The sequence below is a fragment of the Camponotus vicinus genome, unplaced genomic scaffold (genome assembly GCF_025532165.1).
Source record: "Camponotus vicinus isolate PSW18456_S1 unplaced genomic scaffold, iyCamVici1.0 SCAF_12, whole genome shotgun sequence".
NCBI classification, from domain to species: Eukaryota; Metazoa; Arthropoda; class Insecta; order Hymenoptera; family Formicidae; genus Camponotus; species Camponotus vicinus.
In genome coordinates, this window is record NW_028141948.1 from 9,453,928 (window position 1) to 9,476,669 (window position 22,742).

At 32.1% G+C, this 22,742-nt stretch overlaps 1 protein-coding gene across 3 annotated transcripts in view; it reads left to right on the forward strand.

The window, feature by feature from the left end:
- The window catches only part of LOC145963575 (circadian locomoter output cycles protein kaput), an 85,784-nt gene that overhangs the window by 23,490 nt on the left and 39,552 nt on the right, over window positions 1–22,742 (forward strand). Inside the window, exon 1 of one of the 3 annotated variants that reach the window (XM_083085664.1) lies at window positions 649–2,383. The exons of 1 other annotated variant lie outside the window; for it this stretch is intronic. In XM_083085664.1, the coding sequence (XP_082941790.1) occupies window positions 2,208–2,383 (176 nt within the window). In that variant the 5' untranslated portion in view covers window positions 649–2,207. Of the gene's footprint in view, window positions 1–648; window positions 2,384–22,742 lie in introns of those variants that run through there. One more of the 3 variants, XM_083085663.1, reaches the window with a different exon arrangement.

The window sequence follows — 22,742 nt, forward strand, 5'->3', positions numbered from 1 at the left end:
TCATTAAATATAATTAATTATATATATATATATATATATATATATATAATGTGTATCTTCTAATATATACATTTGAGAAAAACAGATCTATTAAATGTTGTTTTATAAAAATGTAGATTTCATTTTGCGAATTAGATTAGGTGGATAAATTATATCTACATTGCAAATTGCATATGCATTTCAATGACGTAATGCAAATTAGATGATTATATATTAAAAAAAAGGTAACATATAAATGAAATTATAAATAATAAATAACATTGAAATACATAATTTTAATCATTCACAATTCATTGTTTTTATAAATATATTTTTATTATTATGTTTAAGTAAAAAGTCGTGTTAAATGCAAACGTTAATATTATTGCATTTCATTTCTGATATGTATATTCTTCTCCTACCGTAAATGCGATTTAAGAAACGCATCTAAATAAAGATTCGCAAAATGGAAAAGAAGCGAATATATCGATTTCACATACGTGTGCTCCGAAATCCAGCTCCTTCTTATCAGAAGCCGGCCGGTATGAGTGCGGCTTAATAATGTGTCGTTATCACGCCAAGCGGATGGACGATGCGGGGAGGGAGGGGCAGAGGGAGCGGACGAGGGGAGCGACGATTGGTTGCCTCGGCGAGAGGGGAAACGCTGATTGTTCATTGGGAGTGGGGATGGCGCTCGTCCAGCAGTTCGCATCCGACTGCCGTGAGCCGCGGATACGCGTTCTAGAGCTCGATACGCATTTTTCTCTCTTTCTCTCATCCATCTCTCGTTCCCTTCCCATTCGATTCTTCCCTTCCTCCCTTCCCTCCCCCCGGTGCAATGTGTTTTTAGGGTCGCGTGACGTTTCGCCCGCTGTCAGTTTTGCGGGAGTGCTCGCGCATCCAATCGCGAGGTGGACGACATCGCGTCGTGTCGCGTCGCGTCGCAGTTTTCCGTGCGAAAACGTGGTCCCCTCTTACCCGCATTTTGCGCGGGCACTTCGACCGGCGAGAATCGCAAGGACGCGACGTCGAACGTCGACGAAGAGCGAAGTGGGAGATCCTCAGGAACGTATTGACGCCGCTCGAGACAACTTGCGCCACGACGTTGGACTAACTGGATAAAGATTACCGCGTACGCGAAATAAATCAACGCTCCGCGAACATACGGAGCGAACGCATTCGGGATTACTGTGTCAAGGTCACCGCCGGCGAGTTCGCGCCGCGTGTCACCGCGCAGCGCGCTCTTGCGTAGCGCATTTCTCTGCGCAATAGCCTTGGCGGAGGGAGAGAGAGAGAGAGAGAGGCAGAAATTGCGTCCAAGAGTCGCGGTCGTATCGAGAAACTCGTAACTCCGTAATCGGTAACTCGTGCGTCTCGTCGTTTCTCCTCTCTTTCTCGAGACCTGTTACCAATTTCTGACACTTCGCGGTGTAATTTGCGCAAGTGCAATCTATCATGACGATAATCGCGAACTGTCCAAGATCGGCGTCGAAGATCAATCAAGATCGCAAGCGCACCGAAGCGCCTAATTCTAACCTAGTTCGCGAGTTCTAGTGAAATGGTGCTTGTGCGTGAGATCTCCAAGGAATAGAGTTGTGCGTCGTAGGATATATATCGAGACTTTATACTTTGGCGGGATGTGACTCCTGCAGAGATGACGGAAGATTCGGCGTCGATATCCCTCGCTGACCGGTCCACGAAGCTCGACGAAATTCACGAAACGCTTATCAGATAGAGACGACTTTATTGCTGTCGAGAAAGTTCGTCGAATAACCGCGATTAATCGGCTAATTTTAATTTGATCGCTGTAAATAGGCCGCTACTGTTACGATAACGCGTCATAACATCGGCCCATCGTTGTTGATGCAACGACGACGTACTCGGACGACGCTGCCGGTCTCTAGTAATCCAACAAGTCACGTTGGAGAACATCTGCATCAATCTGCGACCGATATTTATCGATCTCGCGAGTATTTAATAAAAAAAATAAATAAAACTCGTAAGTAACGTGCCAACAACGGTCATCGTACTGTGACGTTAAAACTGTGTGATAATACCAGGCCTCGAAAGAGCGGATTAAAAGAAAGTTCCGATCGTCTTGGACACAATGGCCAACAACGGCGAGCGAATGTGCTTTATCCGAGCGGATGATTGAGAGAACTCTCTTGGAGAGGAAAACATATATTTATATATCTCAATAGAAAAGTACGTCTTTTGTGAGGAACAGCATGTGGCAGCAGCAGCAACAGCAACAAGCGTACTTGAGGAGTTTGCCCTCGCAGCATCCGCAACAACAGACCTTCCACTCGGGGATCATAGGCACGGATGACCGCGCGCATCAATCGCATCACCAACATCACCATCAGCATCATCGCGCCACCATTATGGATATGCCGGTACCAAGGTCAGGCTCGTTTTCTTATTACGAGATAAGGTCGCGGGGCGTATCAAGGTGAACGGATATACGTGCACGCGAATGTGATAGGGATCGCGTCTCGGATGTGATAGCAAATCGCGTATTATGCGAATTTCGTTAACTGTCAACACCAATGTGATGGGATCCTTTCATACTTCAATCATGATTTCCATTAATAATATTAATCAACATCCACTTAACTTAATAATATTAATTAAAAATTCATTCATTCCCTTTCGAGATATAAGGGTTAATCATAATTTCTTTTTTTTTTCTTCAAGCAAATATGTAATAACAAATCATTTAATTTTACTGGCATTTCATCTTTATTATGCATATATGCAGTAAATGATAATGAACTTTTTATATTGACCCCACGATGCCACTTACGTTCTATGAATCGTATTCAAATCGGAGAATATTTCAGAGAATATCTCGAATCTCTTCAATTTAATGATATAATTTTTGATTAATTTGAAATCTCAGTTTTTTCTCAGAATAATTTTGTGATAGTTTATGCAATGATATTTGTTGCAAATCTGACAATTGATGTTTTTATTTTTTCTTACAAACCAAATTTTGATAATGATAAAAATGTTATATCAAATTTCTTATTTTATGTTATATTTAAACAATACTTTATTTATATATCATCATCAATCTTTGTTTTTTTAACGGAAAAAAAATACTCAGCCGAAATCATTTATCATGTTTTCTTATTATAAACTTATCAACATAATAATTAGCAATAATATTGGAAAAAATTGTAAAAAAACCGGTAGCAAAATTGCGTGATATCGGAAAATAAATAACGGCAGACAAAATGTTGGTCATATATATCGATTGCAATTCGCTATATATATAATACATTTGTACATGTCTACATTATATTTTTCTGTTTTATCCATCAATCTCTTAATGGCAAAGCAACTTTTTTGTGTACGCTAATGACACGTAAGACATTGGCTTTTGATCTACTCAAGTATAAATATACGTTGTGCAAGTAGATAAATTTATTTATAAATGCACATTTATCTAACGATAACCAATTATTTTGATGATGATATATTCTTAAAAGCTACATGTGAACATACTAAACATTATGTCTCGTGTTATGTTTCTTTAATTCATTTTTCTCGAAATCGTTTACAAACACATTTTTACGATATAAAAAAATTTACGATATAAAAACTGTTCAATCAAACGTTACTGCAATTTGCACAATAATTGATATTTTTGTTCTTCATACTATAACATAACTAGATTCAATTATTTGTCTAGTATAGAAAGAGTTAAAAATTTGACATAAAAAAATCAATAAATAATTTATCTTCTATCATTTTCTTTTATTCTATTTTCATTTTCATTACAAATAATGCAAATTGAGATCGCGTTTTTTAAAATATTAATTGATATTAGTATATTATTTATTAATTAAAAATATTTCTCTCGCTTTGGATCAGTTGATATTATATGATATTATAAAATTCGAATTTAAAGTAATAATTTATATGGAGAGATAAAGTTCGCGTTTTATTAATATCGTATTACGTTTATAATTATAAGTTATTAAATAGTATAAATTATTAAATAAGTTATTAAACAATTTAAAGCATAAAATATTAATTAAAGTTGCTACAGTTGTAGCCTCGAATAAAAAAAAAAATTTTATATAATATGTGTAAATTAATCTGTTACAATGATAAATAGGTTTTCATTTTTAGGATTCAAAATGAAATGTATATATGTAGCATTTTATATTCCTTGAAGAAAGATAAAAATTCGTCCTTATTATTAATAGCGGTTTAACTTGCAAATATATGACAATATCGCTTATAATCGCCTTTGCAAGTGATAATTTTGTGCATAAACAACGTTGAAAAAGTTTAGGAAATCAACACACACACGCGTAACACGTGATGATAATGCTGACTACTGTAAACTATCAATAATTATTAAAAGCAAGACTACGTGGTTAATGTGCGAAGGTAAGGATTTTATTGTTTTGAAGATTGTCTAAGGTACCTGCAATGAAATTCTATTTCAGTCTTTATGTGCAACCTAAAAGAAAGAAAAAACTTTATTTTTGTATATTATGAAAAAATTTTAGAATTTGATATTAAAATTATCGTTGTATTTATATTAGTTTGAAAGTTTGTTTATCGATATAAAAGCAAGAAAATGAATAATATATGAAGTTAGGGATTTTATTGTCTTTGAGACTGTGATTGAAGTGTTTGCGATTAAACTTTTCTCTTTTAATTTTTAAATATGGGATTTATATATTGATGTGTAATAACAATTTATAATACTAAAAAATTCTAAAACTTTAATTATAAAATGTTTTATTGCAAGAACCGTTACTAATCTATCTCTAACAATCTAAGAATATTGAAAAAATATCATAGTAACGTAAACAAGTAATTACTTATATATATATTGTCTTAAAACATTTTAAATTATTACAATGTTGCCACAATTAATTTTTGTGATATACTTTACTTTATAATACATTTAATTCGCACATATACACATTTTATACATGTACTTAAGTTTGCACGTTTGATCCGTCAAATTTGTGCACATTATGAAATAATTTAAAAGGAGGATTTTCAACAAAAAATAATGAGCAGCCATTTTTATCATAATTTTTAATTCTAACAGAGCTAAAAATTTTAATTTATTATGTAGATCGTAAAACTGTAGAGTGATCAAATGTTAATAGACTATGAGATATATTAATAGATTTCAAACTATTAATAGACTAAACTATAATATTAAATATACAAAATTGTATTTTGACATACATTAAATATAAATTTAATACTACATTGGAGTAAAACGGATCAGATAAAAACACATTTATTAAAATTTATTAAAAACTTTATAAACACAGATTTAAAAAAAAATACAAATAAAAATGTATGATTTAATTGTGATTTTATATTCATGTATTTTTTACATCTTGATTGATTCAGACTTCGGCACATGAGAAAATCGATACAGCATCATAGTGATATGTAATGTCTAGACAATCGATAAGTTTTCAAATCATCGATAGTTATACAGTTCATAAACAGGCGTGCGTATGTTTACAAAAGTCTAACGAGCGATTTTGCTTCCTCGATTGTCGAGTGAGACGAGCGATTCATCGTATAAGAACGCGATGTGATTCTGGATGATTCTGTATCCGCAGCTTGATTTGCATGGCGAATTAATTCAATTCGACGATCTTTATAAAGAACAACATAATAATAACGTTAATGATAGTCTGGCTTGTTTGCATGTTCTCGAGAACGTCACGATAAAGAATCAAAAGAGCAAAGGGTACATAGTTATATCTCTAATAAAATATATAGACACTATGGTGATTTAATAATTCAATAATTCAATAATTGGTCGTTATTATATATTCTGACAAAGGATCCAGTAGGAACTGATTAAATTGTAGAATATAGAAAACAATAGTGAATGATTACGGAATGACGTAATTTGATGATTAACTGTCAGAAATATTTGCTACGAAAACCAAGACATAAAATTAATTTTGCAATATATCTGATAATATCTCGAAGAACCCATTTTTTGCATTTTAATTTTATTATTAATTAATAAAATATTTATGATATTACATGTGTTTTAAATGGTAAATGTAGAGAATCTAGTTTTTTTTTGTTTAATGAAACTAATTATTTTTTACTTTTTTGGAAAAGAAATATGTATGTAGAATTTAGAATATATTGTTTATTGAGATTATTGAAATTATATTATTCTGATGATTTATTACGAATTGAGATATTTATTTTACTAATTTTGACGATATAATTAATTTTCTGGAATCTCTGCCGTCTATACTTTCATTAACTTTCGTACAAACATTTATCATTTCTTTTTTACGGGCTACAAAATTGCCGGTATAAACAATTCGCGCTACTTATCTGTAATTTATGTCTCTGATTTCTATTCGTGACATACATTGGTAAAAGATATTTGCAAATCGAGTTTGGTTTGTAAATCTGAGTCTCCCTACATTTACGACGCCATTCCCGCATACGTCGAAAATAATTTCGATTGCAATGTTTATGTATGATACCCCTGCGCCTTGCTTGTCCCTATCGATCTTCTGAAATCGATCGATTTAATAAATATAAAACATTGTTGCATATTCCATTGTTCTCTACTTCGCATCTATATATTGAAATCGATGTAACAAGTGCAATTTGTTATCACACATTAGTATTTTATATTTGCAAAACTCAAGCAGAGAGAGAGAGAGAAAAACAAATTTGAATTTTCTTATCAATTTTAGAAGTTCAGTTTATCCGAGAAATTTGAATAACTTGAAAATTATTAGACAGAAACAATCGCTTTCAAAATCAGTCAGTTTAAAAATACATTGTTTGTTTCGATCATTTAAAAGCGTAAAGACTTATCTCTCTTGTTTGTGTTTCAAAAATTTGCCATTGTCGAATAATGTAAAATTACCGAGTATTACACTCGAATCGGATTCGACGCTTGAAATCAAACGTCAAAAACATTTAAAAATATAAATATACTTCTTACGTTTTTTGACAACCGATCAATGAATCCCTAAGCCGTTTTTGATATTTTACAAGACGCAGTTTTTGAATACATTTAATTTATAATCAGTAGACAAGCTGGCTATTTCGCTTTGCCTCTGATAATACTCGCAAGATTACGCATATTTATTTCTTCACTCGTTATATAATAGTTATATCGGCGCAAAAGATGTAAGTATCTGCTAGAAGCGTTCACTTGAGTTATCTTACGTCGCTAATATCAAATTCAAGATCGTATTAACTTTGGCGCTCCGTAATTCTATTAAATTAATAAAATAATTTGTTGTATTTATAGGATAGAAAACATATCTGATGTTTCTATAAAAGAAAAATATTATAAAGAGAAAAAATAAATAGAAAAATAAAATTTCTCTCTCTCTCTTTTTCGTATCATAAATATCTTTCAAATATTTGCATTGTTTTGATTCACGCCATAAAGCCTATAGCTAAAGCAAATCTTTATATACCACTTCGAAACAAGAAGATTTGATATCGTTTCGTAAATCAAAAGTATAAAGCAGGACATGTTACGTGAGACAAACAACAGATATTTATTCTCTTCTTTTATCTTCGAATGCAGTTGGCTGTTCCCATTCTAAGATATCGATCTATATAACTACTTTGAAAACACGAGTTTTATCAGTTTTCTACGGCGAACAAATAACAGTGTTAAGATATCCGACTTGTGCGATTGCAGAATTCATAAATAGCTATTGAATTAAATTATATATTATTTGTTATCACATGATACGAGACCAATTAATTTTTTATTTTTGATAAACTTTTATTAATATTATAAATATATATAAATTATAATATATTATAAATTTTGTACAAGATTTCGAACACGAATAAATTTCAATTACGAATAAAAAATGTGATTTAGAATTTTTTTATTTAAAAAAAAATTCTTTTGGCCTTTTAGTGATTTTTAAATCACAATTTAAAACGTGTCTATGAATTTAAAATAATAACTCTAGAATACCTTTCATGGTACATTATTTGCATATTATAAATGAGAAAAATATATCCATGAAGATCGGAAACGAAATGTGCCATAAAGATCGGGAACAAAAGGATTAATGTTAAATCCAGATAAATTGAATAGCACTTGAGGGCAAAGAGACCTTGAATGGCCTTGAATGGTCTTGTTGAATCTTTTTTGACTACTGTTCATTCGCAGTTCATTCATACTCACCGATTTATTGTCTGAGTCTACCGTTATATATTCGTTGGTCGATTCGAATTCGTCAAATTTGCTTGTAGACTTGCAACTTTCGCTTTAGACTCGTCACTTTCAGAGATAAAGATTGAAAATAATCGTAAAGATTTTTTTCTGCGCATTTAAACAATTATATGCAGGATATCTCACAATAAAAATTTTTATCAATTGTAAATATAATATTTTTTATTTTCATTAATTTTAATATCAATGTTATTTAATATATTTGATTAAAAGTTTTGGTGCGAGAATTATTACAAGAATATATTGCTCTTTAATTAATTGTAACGAAAATTTTAATTAGAATTTAATTTTTGAGATTTAGTTAAGAACAAATTAATATTAAATTTATATATATCATAAAAATGATTAAAAGAGCATTTGATTCTGAGTTATCTTACATATATATGAAATAGGAAAAATAATATAAAATAATTATAATAGATAGTATATCGAAAAATAACTGTGTTAGAATAAGGCAATTTACAAGAATGTGAGTATCTGTATGTACAATATATCATAATGAAGAGAAACATTATAGTTTCATGGTTTTTTTTTAGTTTTTAATACAATTACAAAAATATGAGATAAAATAATTAGGGAAGTCTTACTTCAATTAACAAGTTTAATTAAGATTGATTTTGTCATTCATTTCATCCATTTATTATTAATACTTCCTTTTTATTTTGCTTGTGTTCAGCAAAAGAGGTAATGCACGAGTACGCAATCAGGTATCGTTTTTATGACACATGAGACTAATCGTCGCCTCAGAGATTTGTAAGCTTGAATTGGTGTTTTACTAAGCTATGCCGCTCACACATCTTGTATCGTATTCAATTGTCGTACAAGTACGTTTACTTCAAAGAAGAATCTCATTTGCATTGTTAAACTCGTTGACACTCTTTTAATTATTAACAACCTGGAAATTATTCGATACTATATTGTAAATTGCAACAATTATTCTTTTTATTCTTGTTGTCACATGAATGAATTTCAAAATTAGATGATTAAAACAATTTTGCGTAGCACATCTAATGATTCAGATGGGAAGGGGAGTATTGAGAATAGAATATATTTAAAAAATTGTTAGAGTTTCAATAAACCACCGACTATGCAAGATTTTAATTAGTTTAATTAATAGCGAATGAATGTGGTTGAGCGATAATTAGAGCCGAAACTCGCTTATTCACGAACTATGTTCTCTCTTTTACCTATTAACTTATAGTAACCGAATATTTTCTAACATATGTTAATTTATTTAATTACTCGCCGAACCTTGGGGAAACGTAGAGACTAATAATTTCCGCTTCGCTCGTTCGACAATTAAACATAAATTTTACATCATGATTTATTACACGTAACGTTAACGTGATTTATGTAATTGTACTTGTATGTGTAGCAGCATTTTTAATGGTGTAAACTTTTTTGACGCTTTTAACCGTATTTCTACGATTTCGCATTCAGCTTTACTCGATTTAACGATGAGAAAAAATCATGCACAAAATCTCTCTTTGTGTTAATTTACTTTATTTATTTTATTTTATTAAGTCATTAATTTGATACGAATAGCCTTGAATATAATTTCTTGGGGCTTAAGTAAATATTTGCTGAATGCCATCACGCACTATTTTCGTCAATTCGCAATATGCATTCCTGCACGGTCGAGGATGAGCCAATAGAAAAAAATCGCTTAATTATAGTAAGAAAAAAAGGAATCAAATCGTGCAGAAAAATTCGAAAAGATGCAATTGTATGATGGTACGATAATGAAGTACAAGTGTCTTGCATAAAAATTGTAGTCTTAATGAGTCAGAATCAGCAAACTTTGAAAATAACAAGTCTGTTACACCGAAGTAAAGAATTCATGATAATATATACTACCACAAAAAATTAGAATTAATAATTGAATAATCGAAATTTAAACAATTAGATAATATGAAAATATATTTTTGGACAAAACTTGATTTTTCTCGATATTAATAATTAAAGCTTTGTAATTGAAGCTTTGTTTTAGCCTAGAATATACTTTGAAATAATATCATTTTGATTGACATATTTTTCACATATCTCCGAGTTTTTGAAGAGCCTTTTTTCCATGTGCATGGAGAGAGATTTTATGCACGACTTTCTCATCGTTGGCTGCATGTTCGTAGGAAAAAAAGAGATTTTTATATTTCACATTAATAAGAATACGTGGTATTATCATGATAATGTACGGCGTACTTATAATTGTACTTTGATACGTTCAACATCATTAATATAGCGACCGCGCTTCTCTTTTCCTCTCAAATGTCATCAGGGCGAACAACTCAATCTCGGTTTTGTAGATAGATCTTAGGTAACGTAAACCTATTACTTAACCACTGCTCAGGATGTCATGGTGCGTCGACAGCAGCCATAATTTCATAATGCCATTTTGCAAAGTACGATGCTGCTTTTACTGATAGGTCTTGAGAAACAATGAAACGTTTTTATTAATTCCTTGTACAATAGAATTTTACTCATACTAAATTCTTGATATTAAATTCAATCGAGTGATATTAATATCAAGTAAAAAAACTGCGGTAAATTATATTAATTAACATCAGATCACATTAATTCGATTAAATTACCATTTTGTTAAATTTTATTGTATATGAGAAACAAAACATCAAAGTATTTATGTCTTAAATATATTATAATATTATTTCTTTTCTTGAAGCACAAGCCATGGAATTATTAACAAAAATAAAAATAATCATCTTGGCATTTTGACTGTCAAGAGTCCCGAGTTTTAAATTTCTAACATGTGGATTGCACGCGTATTGCAAGCGTAAGGTGCAGCTTGAGACTTTAATGATAAATTTATGGCCAAGATATATCGGCTTTATTGTCTTCAATATTTTCTAAGCTATCTGGCAATAAAACGTTCGACTGCCGTATCTACTCTATAACGCTCGCGGTTATTCCGCGGCAGAGAAGTTGTGCAAGGTCGCGATCGAGACCTCCGCAAGGCCGCTATATTATTTTCAGTCTCGCCGTGTCAGCATTTCGTATTTTAGTTCGCCAAGTATCTCCGCGAAAATGTACGTCGAAGAGCGGCGCGTCTTTTCAGTCGAGCATAGCGTCGTAATAGCTTTCAATATGCATATCGGATCGAGGAAGTAAATACCATTGGGACAGTGCTATTACACACGCCTGCAAGTGCGCATTAAAGAGTATCGCGTTGCAGGAATTAAATCGGATTCCTTGCAACGGAACGTAGTCTTGTCCTTTTTTTTTTTGCTTTCGCGTGCTTCGTCATGACCTTAATAGTCGTCGTCGTCGTCAATCGGAAAATTGTCACTTATCTACCAAGCGCAAACACGCGAACGAGAACGCGAAATACGAATGCATAATTGCAGTACATATTTTCACGTGGGTGGAGTACTTGAATCAAGTCTTATGGTGAAAATGCAGTCTCAATGCGTGATCATAAAATTACTTGCCTTTCAAGGTATCAAAATGTATCTCGTTAATCGTAATACATTCTTCTTATAATAGAATAATATACATTTCGAATTTACTAACGTATAATAAATAACATGTTATTAACGCTTCATAAAATTTAAATTCTTTTTTGATATGATACTTTTGTTAAATACGAGTCTCAAAATAATATAATTAATTGATAAAATATTTACTATCAATTTAATCAAAATTCATTTATTAATTAATAAACAAATTTCATCCTTACTCTGCTATTGTAAATCCTTGCAACTCAAAGTATTAGTTTTATATATTTTTTAGAATTAGTTACACACACACAGTCAAAATTCAAATTTGTTAGATATAATGGATGCAGGAAATGTATAAGGTTTGTAAAATTTAAGGATTAAAATGGAATTTTTTATTTTTCTTTCTATGAATTAATACAAAATTAAAATTTTGAAAAGATTAGATTTCATTATTTTATAATTACTTTTTAATTAATAGGATGTGTTTTTATTTTATATATATATATATATGAATCCATATAGGCGTTTAAAAACTTTTTAAAGTAAAAATAATCTTCGACAGTTCTTATCGTAGATTTATCTTATTGCTACTGCGAGAATCGAATTCTCAAGTGGACGCACACTAATACGCAGCTCAATGACACGCTTATTCTCCACTGTGATTACACTGTTCTTTACCTAGGGCATTGCGTTCTTAGTTATGTTCGGTAGACTATCTCGATTGCGTCACTCTTACGCTCATGAAAACTTCGCTGACAATAGAAAAAAATAATGAATATTTGTCACCATTTCGCATATAAACAGCGGCAATCATAAAGAAAAAATATATCGCATCTAGAAATAGTAAAATATATTTATTATTTATTTATTCTCTCGCAAAATTTTTTAAAAATTCAATTAATTTAATCTTATTTGGAATTTAAATAAAGAATAAAATTACGATAATTGGATACGAAGTTAAAAAGTAAAGTAACAAAAAAATATGTATATATAGATATATAATTTGACATAATTTTACATAAATTATGAAATATCTCGTAATTTTGATACTGAATTTTGGCCATTCTACTCTTATAATTTTTACGCCGAATATTGCGAGAAATTGATTTATGTAAAAAAATTAGGATGATTCCATTTAAAAAAACTGAATCAAATAGATGTACATCGAAATATGAAATGGTGATGATGATATCATATCCAGCTTGTCCCCTATACAGGGTGTTCGGAAATTCAACCGACAAATTTTCAGAGATTGTCAGGGGGACCATAAGAATCATTTTTTGCAAATGAACCTGGGGTCGGAAACGTGTCATTACATCGCTACGGAAGGTTCCATTTCAAAAATTCAAGGTGGCCTTGTCGTGACCTTGGCGACGCCATCCAAGGTCAAACACATGGCGCCAGTAAATAGACCTTTTTACACCCTACAACTTTTGTTTGAAACAATTTTTTGTAAAACTTCTATTTTTTGTGATATTTCGAGGTCCCGACTCTTTCGAACACTCCGTATGCCGTAGCGATGTAATGACACGTTTCCGACCCCAGGTTCATTTGCAAAAAATGATTCTTATGGTGCCCCCGACAATCTCTGAAAATTTGTCGGTTGAATTTCCGAACACCCTGTATATCTTACTACTTTTATTTAAGTAATTATCTTACTATTTTTCGCGATTATTTTACGATTTATTGTTCTACTATTTTTATTATTTTTCACGAGTCATTCAAGTGTATTATTTTATTTCGAGGGCTCTATATATACATATGCTATCTGCATATGCTATATTTATATCTGTTTTCTATCTCTCACCTCTCGCTATCTTCCGATGATAAGGCATAATCTTCGTTTCGCGGTAATGTTTAATAGGTGATTACGCATCAGGTCGTTTTGCGTGCTCCCCGACGTCTTAACGCCAGGACGGTCGCTTGTTTTTAATCATTTGCAATTTGCATCTTAAAATAGCCTCGCAACAGTGTTGCGACTTCTTTTTTGCGCTGCATTTGCGTATGCACGTCCGCTTGCACGCGCACATGACTTCGTTCCCGTTTCATTGTAGAGTGATTATGTAAAGTCGATCGCATAATTTATACCTGCCAAAATTGACACGCGTAATATATAATACATATGTGTGATCGGAAGATCGAGTCACGAGGTGCAGATTCATCTGAAAGTCATTATGACTTGTCAAAAATACTTGTTTCGATTTTACCAATACTTGTTTTATGTATTCAATTGTAAAATTATATAAGAAGCATACACACACACAAGAAAGAGGTCTTTTGTAAGTAATTATTAGATACCGCTTTGAAATTATATGTACTATTATAATTATGTTTACATGGAGATAAATGAGGATAGATGGAATTATTTTCTGTTTTATCTCTCTCATAAAGATCATTGCAAGAATTATAACATATAAATAAACATACACATATATTTGTGAGTGTGATTTTATTAATTATTTAAAATATCTTAATTTTTTTATTTTAAAAATAGTATGAAAGAGTATCTATAAAAAATTTCATTAATATTAAGCACGAAGCAATATAACTGATATAAATTTAATCTTCAATTTGTTTTATCCACCTTGTTATTTTTGTTGTATATTATATTTTACTTGATTTTTTTCTGAACAATTTAATGATAAAAAAAAGAAAGTAATAGTTTAATCTCGCGTAACATTTGCCAGGTATTAGCGAGAGAACGAATTCTTTTACAGTGCAGGGTAAATTTTAAATGTTATCAAGCGGGACATTTTCATCGTGAGAAAGCTCGGGCACGATTGCTCGGCGCGTTCGTTCCACAGATTATTTGCTTTCGTGACGATTGAAAGTGCTTTCTCTTCTTGCGCAACAGGTCCGAGATCCTACCGCAACCTCCATATTCTCTCCGTTTCTCCTTCTCTGTCCCTTTCTTCTTTCCTTCTCTCTCTCTCTCTCTCTTTGGCGTCCTACCACAACGTTTGTTCTACCTCTCTTTCTGTATCTCCTCGCCGCACCATCACACTCTCCTCTCGAGCTCTCCATTCGTACCTGTCAATATCAGGAACATCGTGTGATAACGCGCACATCCCGCATCTTTCTTCTTAAGAATACACTTAAGGAGAGGAATTGGATCAGCTATTTTAGCAGATATTTTAAAAGGCTAAAAGTGCTTTGCGCAATGTCAAATTTATGAATCTCGAAATATATTAGATTTCTTAATTTTTCGCGCAGCTGATTCATTCACTTTTTCTTTAAGCATTAGAATATATAATTGAACTAATACAAAATGATAAACGAATTTTTCTAGTTTTCGTAAATGGAAATTCTCGCAAATCTCATCGAGTTTTATGAAAAAAATAATAATTTTTTCAACTTTTTAATATTTTTCTTTTTCTTGCTCATTTATTATTATTTTTTTTCAATGTAAGAACTTTTTTTTAATAAAAATTTATGTAATGTAAAAATATCTTTAATTTGTATTTTTGAATTCGATGTGTTATCACATATTCAGATTTTATCTTCTGACTTCATAAAAGTCAAGATTTTGATCGAAATAATAACTCTCATGAATGTGGAACATGTTTATTTTATAAAGTCGCACTCGCGTTTTGTAATAAACAAGAATCACTCGACATACACGCAACGCAGCAATAAAATGCAGACTGCACTTGATAAGACTGCTTGGATAACGTTCTTTGACAAGAGAGCTAAAATGCAACATATTATAAGAGCGCAATGCAATTGATGTTGCAACGTGTTTTCTAGTATTCATAATATATTCGTGCTTTTGTATGTTTCTCAATTTACTCAGTGAAATTACTTCTGTGCAATAATCTACCATCTGCTGTACCGCGAATTCATTTCCGAGATGAATTACGTTCGCGCATTATTCGCTGATACTCGCAAATGTCGAAATAATATGAACGATATGACGCTATTGCGAATAGATCGACTTTACTTTCTATATATGCAGAGCAGTATTAAATGGAAATATGTTGAATAAGAATTTTATCATATAATATTTATCTTGTATCATCTTTCTTTCAGCAACCTTATTTTTTATTGATTTTTTTGTAAAAATGTTTTTCCAGAACTTTTTATCAGAAGCTACTGAATCATATTGATACTTTTTATATTGAATAAATAATACATTATTTATTAATTCTCTCTTTTCTTATCTCTCTTGAATATTTTGTTTACAAAATATAAATAGTATAAATATTTAGTATTTTAGGAATTATATATACATACTTTGTAAAACATAAATATTAAATGCCAAATTGGAAAGAGAGAAATGATTCGAATATATAGTATTGTCAAAAATTTTGATATTCGAAAATTGAAAAGATTCATATCGATATGAAAATCATTGAGAAGTCATTTCTATCGGAAATGGCGAGACTTCCGTTTCGTTCTTTTTTCCTTTTTTTTTTGAAACGCTGGTCGTGCTATCTAAAAAAAATCTATAATGCGCCGGAATCGTACAAGAGCAATCGTGGAAAATTTCTCGACGCGCGCGATAACACTCGGGAAAGAGATAGTTCTCTATCTATCGCTCATCTTTCGATTCGCACTCGCTGTCAGAGTGCTCGAAGACAATTTCGATGGAGCTGAACTCGGGTGAAAGTTTTAATTGCCTGCGAGAATTGAGATTTCCTTCCGACGTCAAAAGGGAGAGAGAGAAAACAAGAAGTGCAAAAGTGTTATTTGCAAGTAAGCTCGTTCATTCGCGTTGCAATTGCGATGCTCATTCCTATTGCGCTGAATATCGTCTATATTTTATTTATTATAACGACGATGAGAGATGGAAAGTAGTTTTTGCGATATTTTTCAAACAAATCAAGAAGTTTTGTGTCTCGAAATGGGAAATGTGACTTTAAATGAGCAAAAATTTATGCATATATATAAATTTAAAATATGTTTAAATAACTATAGCATACATTTATATAGTATACATTATTATTATTATATTTATTTACAAAAATTTAAAATATTTTTAAATAATTATAGTATACATTTATACATTATTATTATTATATTTTGAATCGTATTATCTCATTTTTTATTTTAGACTTACTTTGAGTAGGTTAGATTATTTTTAATATTTTATTAATAAACCTGACACAAGTTATTCAATAGTAAGCATATTAAATACGGTTGTATAGGAATTAATCAAAACATATGGCGCGATATAACTGTGATTGCATTTATTAATTATAAGTTAGGAATGCATGGAGAGAGAGAGAGAGAGAGAGAGAGAGAGAGAGAGAGAGAGAGAGAGAGAGAGAATACTTGAGTTGCGATTTAATCTCGTAAATTATGTTCTCGATACATCGTAGGATGTGTGTCGACGTTCGGCTTTAATTAATCAATACCAAATTTCTATGTGGCGCCTTTTGCAGAATAAATTATATTTCGTATATATACTAGACATAATTAAATTTTAGATTGTGTAATATAAAACGATACAACAAATTTATTTGCATCCGTAATGCGAAGAAGAGAAAATGCAATATTGAGATCCAAGGGATACTGATATATCAGAAGATACATGTATACAGGAGCTTATGGCAAATTCGTTTGAGAGATGATATGTTGGAGGATATTCTATCTGAACGCATTCTAAACGTCTGACCAAGCGATTATATGTGTTACTTTAACTCTTGTATCAGTAACTTAACTGAGATTTGGTCTGTTGAAGCTACACAATCCGAAGAACTCTGTATTCATGTAAGAGAAAATTTCCGTTTGATAGACCAGGCACATCACAGACGCGTGAAGTTAGACCCTCAATATTAGAAATAATTGATTTTTTTCATGATTTGATTGCACATTGTTTGCACAGAAATGTACTTTTTTCATTTTCGTTTGCACATTCCTAGTAAAAAAAGTTATTTAAAAAAAAACTTTTGGGAGGGCCAACTTCACATTGGTCCCCAATTTTCTCAAAAATGGTTTTCAATCAACATAATCAATAGTAATTGAGACGATTATTACATATTACGTTTAAGTTGAGTGTTGTATATTACTCGTGATGATTTAGTAAACTTTTCAATTTTATTTTTCAGGGATAACAAATATTAAAAATAATTTAAATTATATAATATATTATATAATATAATAATTAAAAATTATTCCCGCGCGGTTGTTTATCGCCGAAAGTCATATATTTTTATCAGCTTATAGTCAGAAATTTCATGATCTCTGTATATGGGTGTTTGTGTCACTAGAAAATTAATACGTTTTAAAATTTTTATAATCTTTTCATCGCTCCAACCTTAAAATATGCATATAAAAGATTATCATATATATAAGAGAGATTAAAATATATATAAAAGAGAGCTATATAATATTTTAAAATTGTAAACAGGTACAGGTATTAAAAACCCCATATGTAAACGGCGGATTGTCGGCCTGGCGCGCTCATCAAGAGATATTACTCTCTCTAACGATAAGTGATAGGCGGTTGGGCGCGTGTAAATGTGCGACGAGATGCCCGCCATCATCCCCCGCCTGTATGAGGGTAAGAACCTCGAAAAATCGTCGCACGCGTGGGTGCGTGTAACAGTGTTGCGTGCTCGCCGCATTAGGCGCGCGCTGGATTGACCGAGCCCGTCGAAAAAAATAAAACGAAAAAGAAGAAGCCGGGCGAAATTACGTACGTCGTGAACGTTCAGCTGGAAGAGCTTTAGAAAAGTCTAGACATGAGCGGTGGCGGTGTCGAGAGGTATGCTTGCTCTCTCTTTCTCTCTTTCTCTCGCGCCAGCGGTCGCCGAAAAAACGTGTTTCTGAAAGCTAGTCACCGGTTATTATCGCCGCCGTTGGCGAAATTTGCCTACTGCTTTCTAGACGGATCGATAGCCATGGACGGAGCGAAATTAAGCTGAGATAAGCGGAAAGAAAAAAATTAAACTGCTATTGCCATTTAATCGCGATGAGAGAGAAAGTAAGAGAGGAAGAGAGAGATGGTCCATCGTGATGTCCCATCGTGAGATTCTGTGATATTTCGTAATCTGTTTATCATTGCAAGGATTCTGCCGAATCGGAGAAGCATTCTGCAGTAGCACATTCTCCTTGATCATATGTTTCTCACGGCTAATGTTGTTGAAAGCGTTCGTGTACGTTCTTCGCTGTCCGATGCGCTACCTGATGATGCCGCAATTAAAATGCTGACGGTTTTTTACCGTTAACATTTCAAGTGCAAGGCCATCACGTACTGGCAATTGATTTCCGGCTTTAGCCTGGAATCCTTTGGCCCGCACTCATATTTCTGTTTAACGTTGCATTTGTTGGCGAATTTAGAATTAAATTTAGAAATGTAAAAAGTATATTTTTATTTTTCGCATTTTCCTATGTTTTTGAGTATTTTTTAAATAGGTATTTTTAGCTAAAAAGAATAATCGCAACATTTACATAAAATAATTTACAAACTTTTATTAATTGATCAAAAAAGGAAAAATTTATTTTTGAGAGGGAATTCTCATTTCTTGATACTCTTGATACTCGCAAGGAAACGTGTATTTTTTGCTTTATAATTATTGATTAATTCTCATTAATTGGTTAGAAATAAAGATTATAAACGGACTTATCAAAATCGGAATGCATTAACTAATTATATCAGTTTCATATCCGGGAAAAATAGTTTTCGATAACATATGAATTAATCGAATGATGCATTTAGTGAAAATTCAATTCTTTATAAAATTGTGCGCTTATCATGAAAAGGATAAAAGTATTTCCTTGAAGTAGTTTTTCTGACAGAAAATTGCAACTTCTCTTTTTTATGACTAACGATTAATTATCATCTATGTTGCATCGTAAATCGACAAAAGTATTTGAATGATTTGCTTCAGCGATGGAAAATTTATTCGAACGTCATTAGATAATCTATATCTTTAACTCTGAATATTTTACAATATTTTATATCGCCATTTGACGTTTATAGCTACGTTTTTTTAACTGTTAACTTTAATGTTCTCGCGATGTCTCCAATCAACGATCTCGAAACGCGTATCTTAACATATAGGCTGGATGTAATTTCACGGATCTTCTCGTATATATATATATATATATATATAAAATAAATTTTTATTAAATATAAGGAAAGATGGATTATTGTTATGCCGACAAGTAATATCGCGAATATCGGAGTGCTAATATACTTTAAATTGGCTCATCAATCAAATTATCAATTCCCTCGATTAAGCTTCTTTATATAAAGTCTTCGAGAAAAAATCCGCCTCGTCAAAATATTCTTATCTATAAACTCTTCTAAATTTGCAATGTCACTTATATCATTTGTTTCGCATTCAGAGCCATTCCTGATGCAACATATGCGTTATATTATATATATATATATATACTTCAATTTTATATATTTAATAAATTAATTTTTGTACAGATTTGACATTTTATAAGAAACTTATTATGTTAATAATATTTTTACATTTATTTTTTTAATTAATAAGTAGTTAAATTAAATAATCAGTATAAACAGAAAGAATCTTTCATCGAAAATTCACAATTAGCTAAGTAACATTGAATCAAATTATTTGATATCTTCTCACGAAGCATAGAGTTTTATTTTCTGCAACTTAGTCGCTCCAGTGGCGTCGTTTTATATCTACGACAGCATTTCTCTCGATGGGATACGCGAATGTTTCCACTCTGGATCCTTTTTCTCCATGCTAGGACCGACAAAAGCGAAACTTGCTGTCTCATCCGGAAGAGCGACTCGCGTATGACATAAAAGTGTCCACGAACGACGAGGAAAGACACGCGAAACGTCTGCATCCCCAGATCACTTTCAGCCGTCGAGACGTATCGCTTGTCTGACGAATCAAGTCTGGGATCTGGTTTACAGACGACATCACGTCCGATAAGGGATTCGGCCGCGTGTCATCGGATGCATGCGTCATATTCCCGCGATGAAAGGATATTACATTATGGCAGTATTATGAAAGTTTATTGGAATTGTATTGTGTAAAATAGAAAAATCCTGCTGCGTAGGAGAGGGAGGAATTTTAACCAAAATTCCTTTATCGAATAAAATAGGAATGAAAAATTGAATTTTGTAATATAGATTTATTGCGCTTCACGGAATATAAAAAGAGAAGTTCTTTATTGTGCGCTCTATTTTGTATTGTATTTTTGAAAGCAATATTTCGAGATTCTATTAGATCATGGATATTTATCGGAGAGAAGTCAAAAGACGTAATTTAAAATCGATTTTAAATGATTTTCGTCATTTCTTGCTTTTGCAGGTATTTCAAAAGATTTAATTACACAGATATAAAGATATTTATTATATCGCTTAACCTTTTTTTTTTTTTTTGCAAAATTAATTAAAATCACAGTTAAATCGCGATGTAAAGCAGCCTCTGTGTGCTCTCCGGTGTAACTCGATATTTATTATCGGTAAAGAACAGTTACGTTTTTAATAGAAACCATTTAATATCTCTCGCGTTACTGCAACACGCGACGAAAGAGCCAATAACCGTCGACGATCGTAACCGTTGATGTCAGTGTCTAGCAAATGGAGGATGTAAAACGACGTTCAATATAGACTTTAGCGCACAGGAGACGAATCGACATTCTGACGTTTAATTAACTTTGTCGCGTTAATTGAGAGACAGCGTTCGCCGCTCGAAGGTGGTCCATTTGGCGGTCGAAATAGTCTCAATACGGTAGAAGAGTTCAGTTTTGACGTTTTAGCACGATCGGAGTACTCTTTTCCATGGAGCTCTCTATCGATTAAAAACGTTAAAAATGCGTATTAGCAGAAATACGCACGAAAAAGTCCGGTTATAAATGTTTGCCGAAAATGAAAAGTCGGTTATCGTTTAACGCCATGGACGGAATCAACGAAAACAACCGTAACGTTCATTCAACGATTCGATACGGATCTTAAACTGTTAAAGCTAAGGCACTCGATTTTATCGTGAAACGGAGTAGATTAAATAGTATCGCGATGAGCTGATTAAAAGACGCATTATTTAGAAATTTTATTTCTAATTGTGCCACTTTTTATTCTTAACGAAGTCTTGAATATTAATCTTAAACCAGATGGTACGTTTCGATAGCACATATACTTTTGTATTAAATTTTCTGATAATATGTAAGCGCGCGAAATTATTATAATAATGAAAACTAGCTTGAATTTTGATGGTTAAGAAATAATTTTGCAACTTCCGACCTCATTTGCCGGGAAGCAATGTTCAATAAATTTTCTCGTGAGACAGTATTTGATGATATTTTTCCGATGATTTATTTCGCTATTTATCTCGTACATCATTTTACTCTTATTTCCTTATCTTTAATCTATGATTGATTCGACGAGGCAAATATCTCATTTACATTATGACTTTTGCCATTTATTAATATTAATCTACAATCTCGAATATTGTCGTAGTCGTTCTGTTTAGTATGTATAGCGCTATAAATGCACGCGAGTTTATTATTATAATTTCTTAGTTATTAATAATCTACACATGTTATGAAAATCTATCGAACATGTTAAGTACAACGAGTAATTGCTCCAGTAGACCGACCGAGCTGATTAATTATAAAACCAACTCGTGTTGGTCAATATTAATTGATTAGCTCTCCATGCACAACCTTCAATTATGCGTACAGCTAAAACGTTGCAATTCGCGGCGCTATTGAGAAATTGAGTTTGATTCCATAATCTACCGTCATTGTTCCTTATTCGCGGATCATTATTCGCGGCTACCGCTCATTGGAATGCAACGCGTCGAATATGTAAGTTAAATTGACAGATCGTATAGCGGGGTCTCTTTTTGTTGAAATTCGTCAAACTGAATTATCGTCACGTGACTCAATCCCAAAAGTATCAAATTTTCATAGTGAAGAGAATTATCGAGTCAATATGAAAAGAGGAGAAAAAAATAATTCTGAATGTCATTACAGCGATGTGGAATTGGCAATAAGAGAATGAGACTTCTGATAGTTTAATATATAATTTAAAGTAGAGTTTTAAATTATAATCTATTGCGTTAGAGAGAGAGGGAGGGAGAGAGAGAGAGAGAGAGAGAGAGAGAGAGAGAGAGAGAGAAGTATTGAATTGT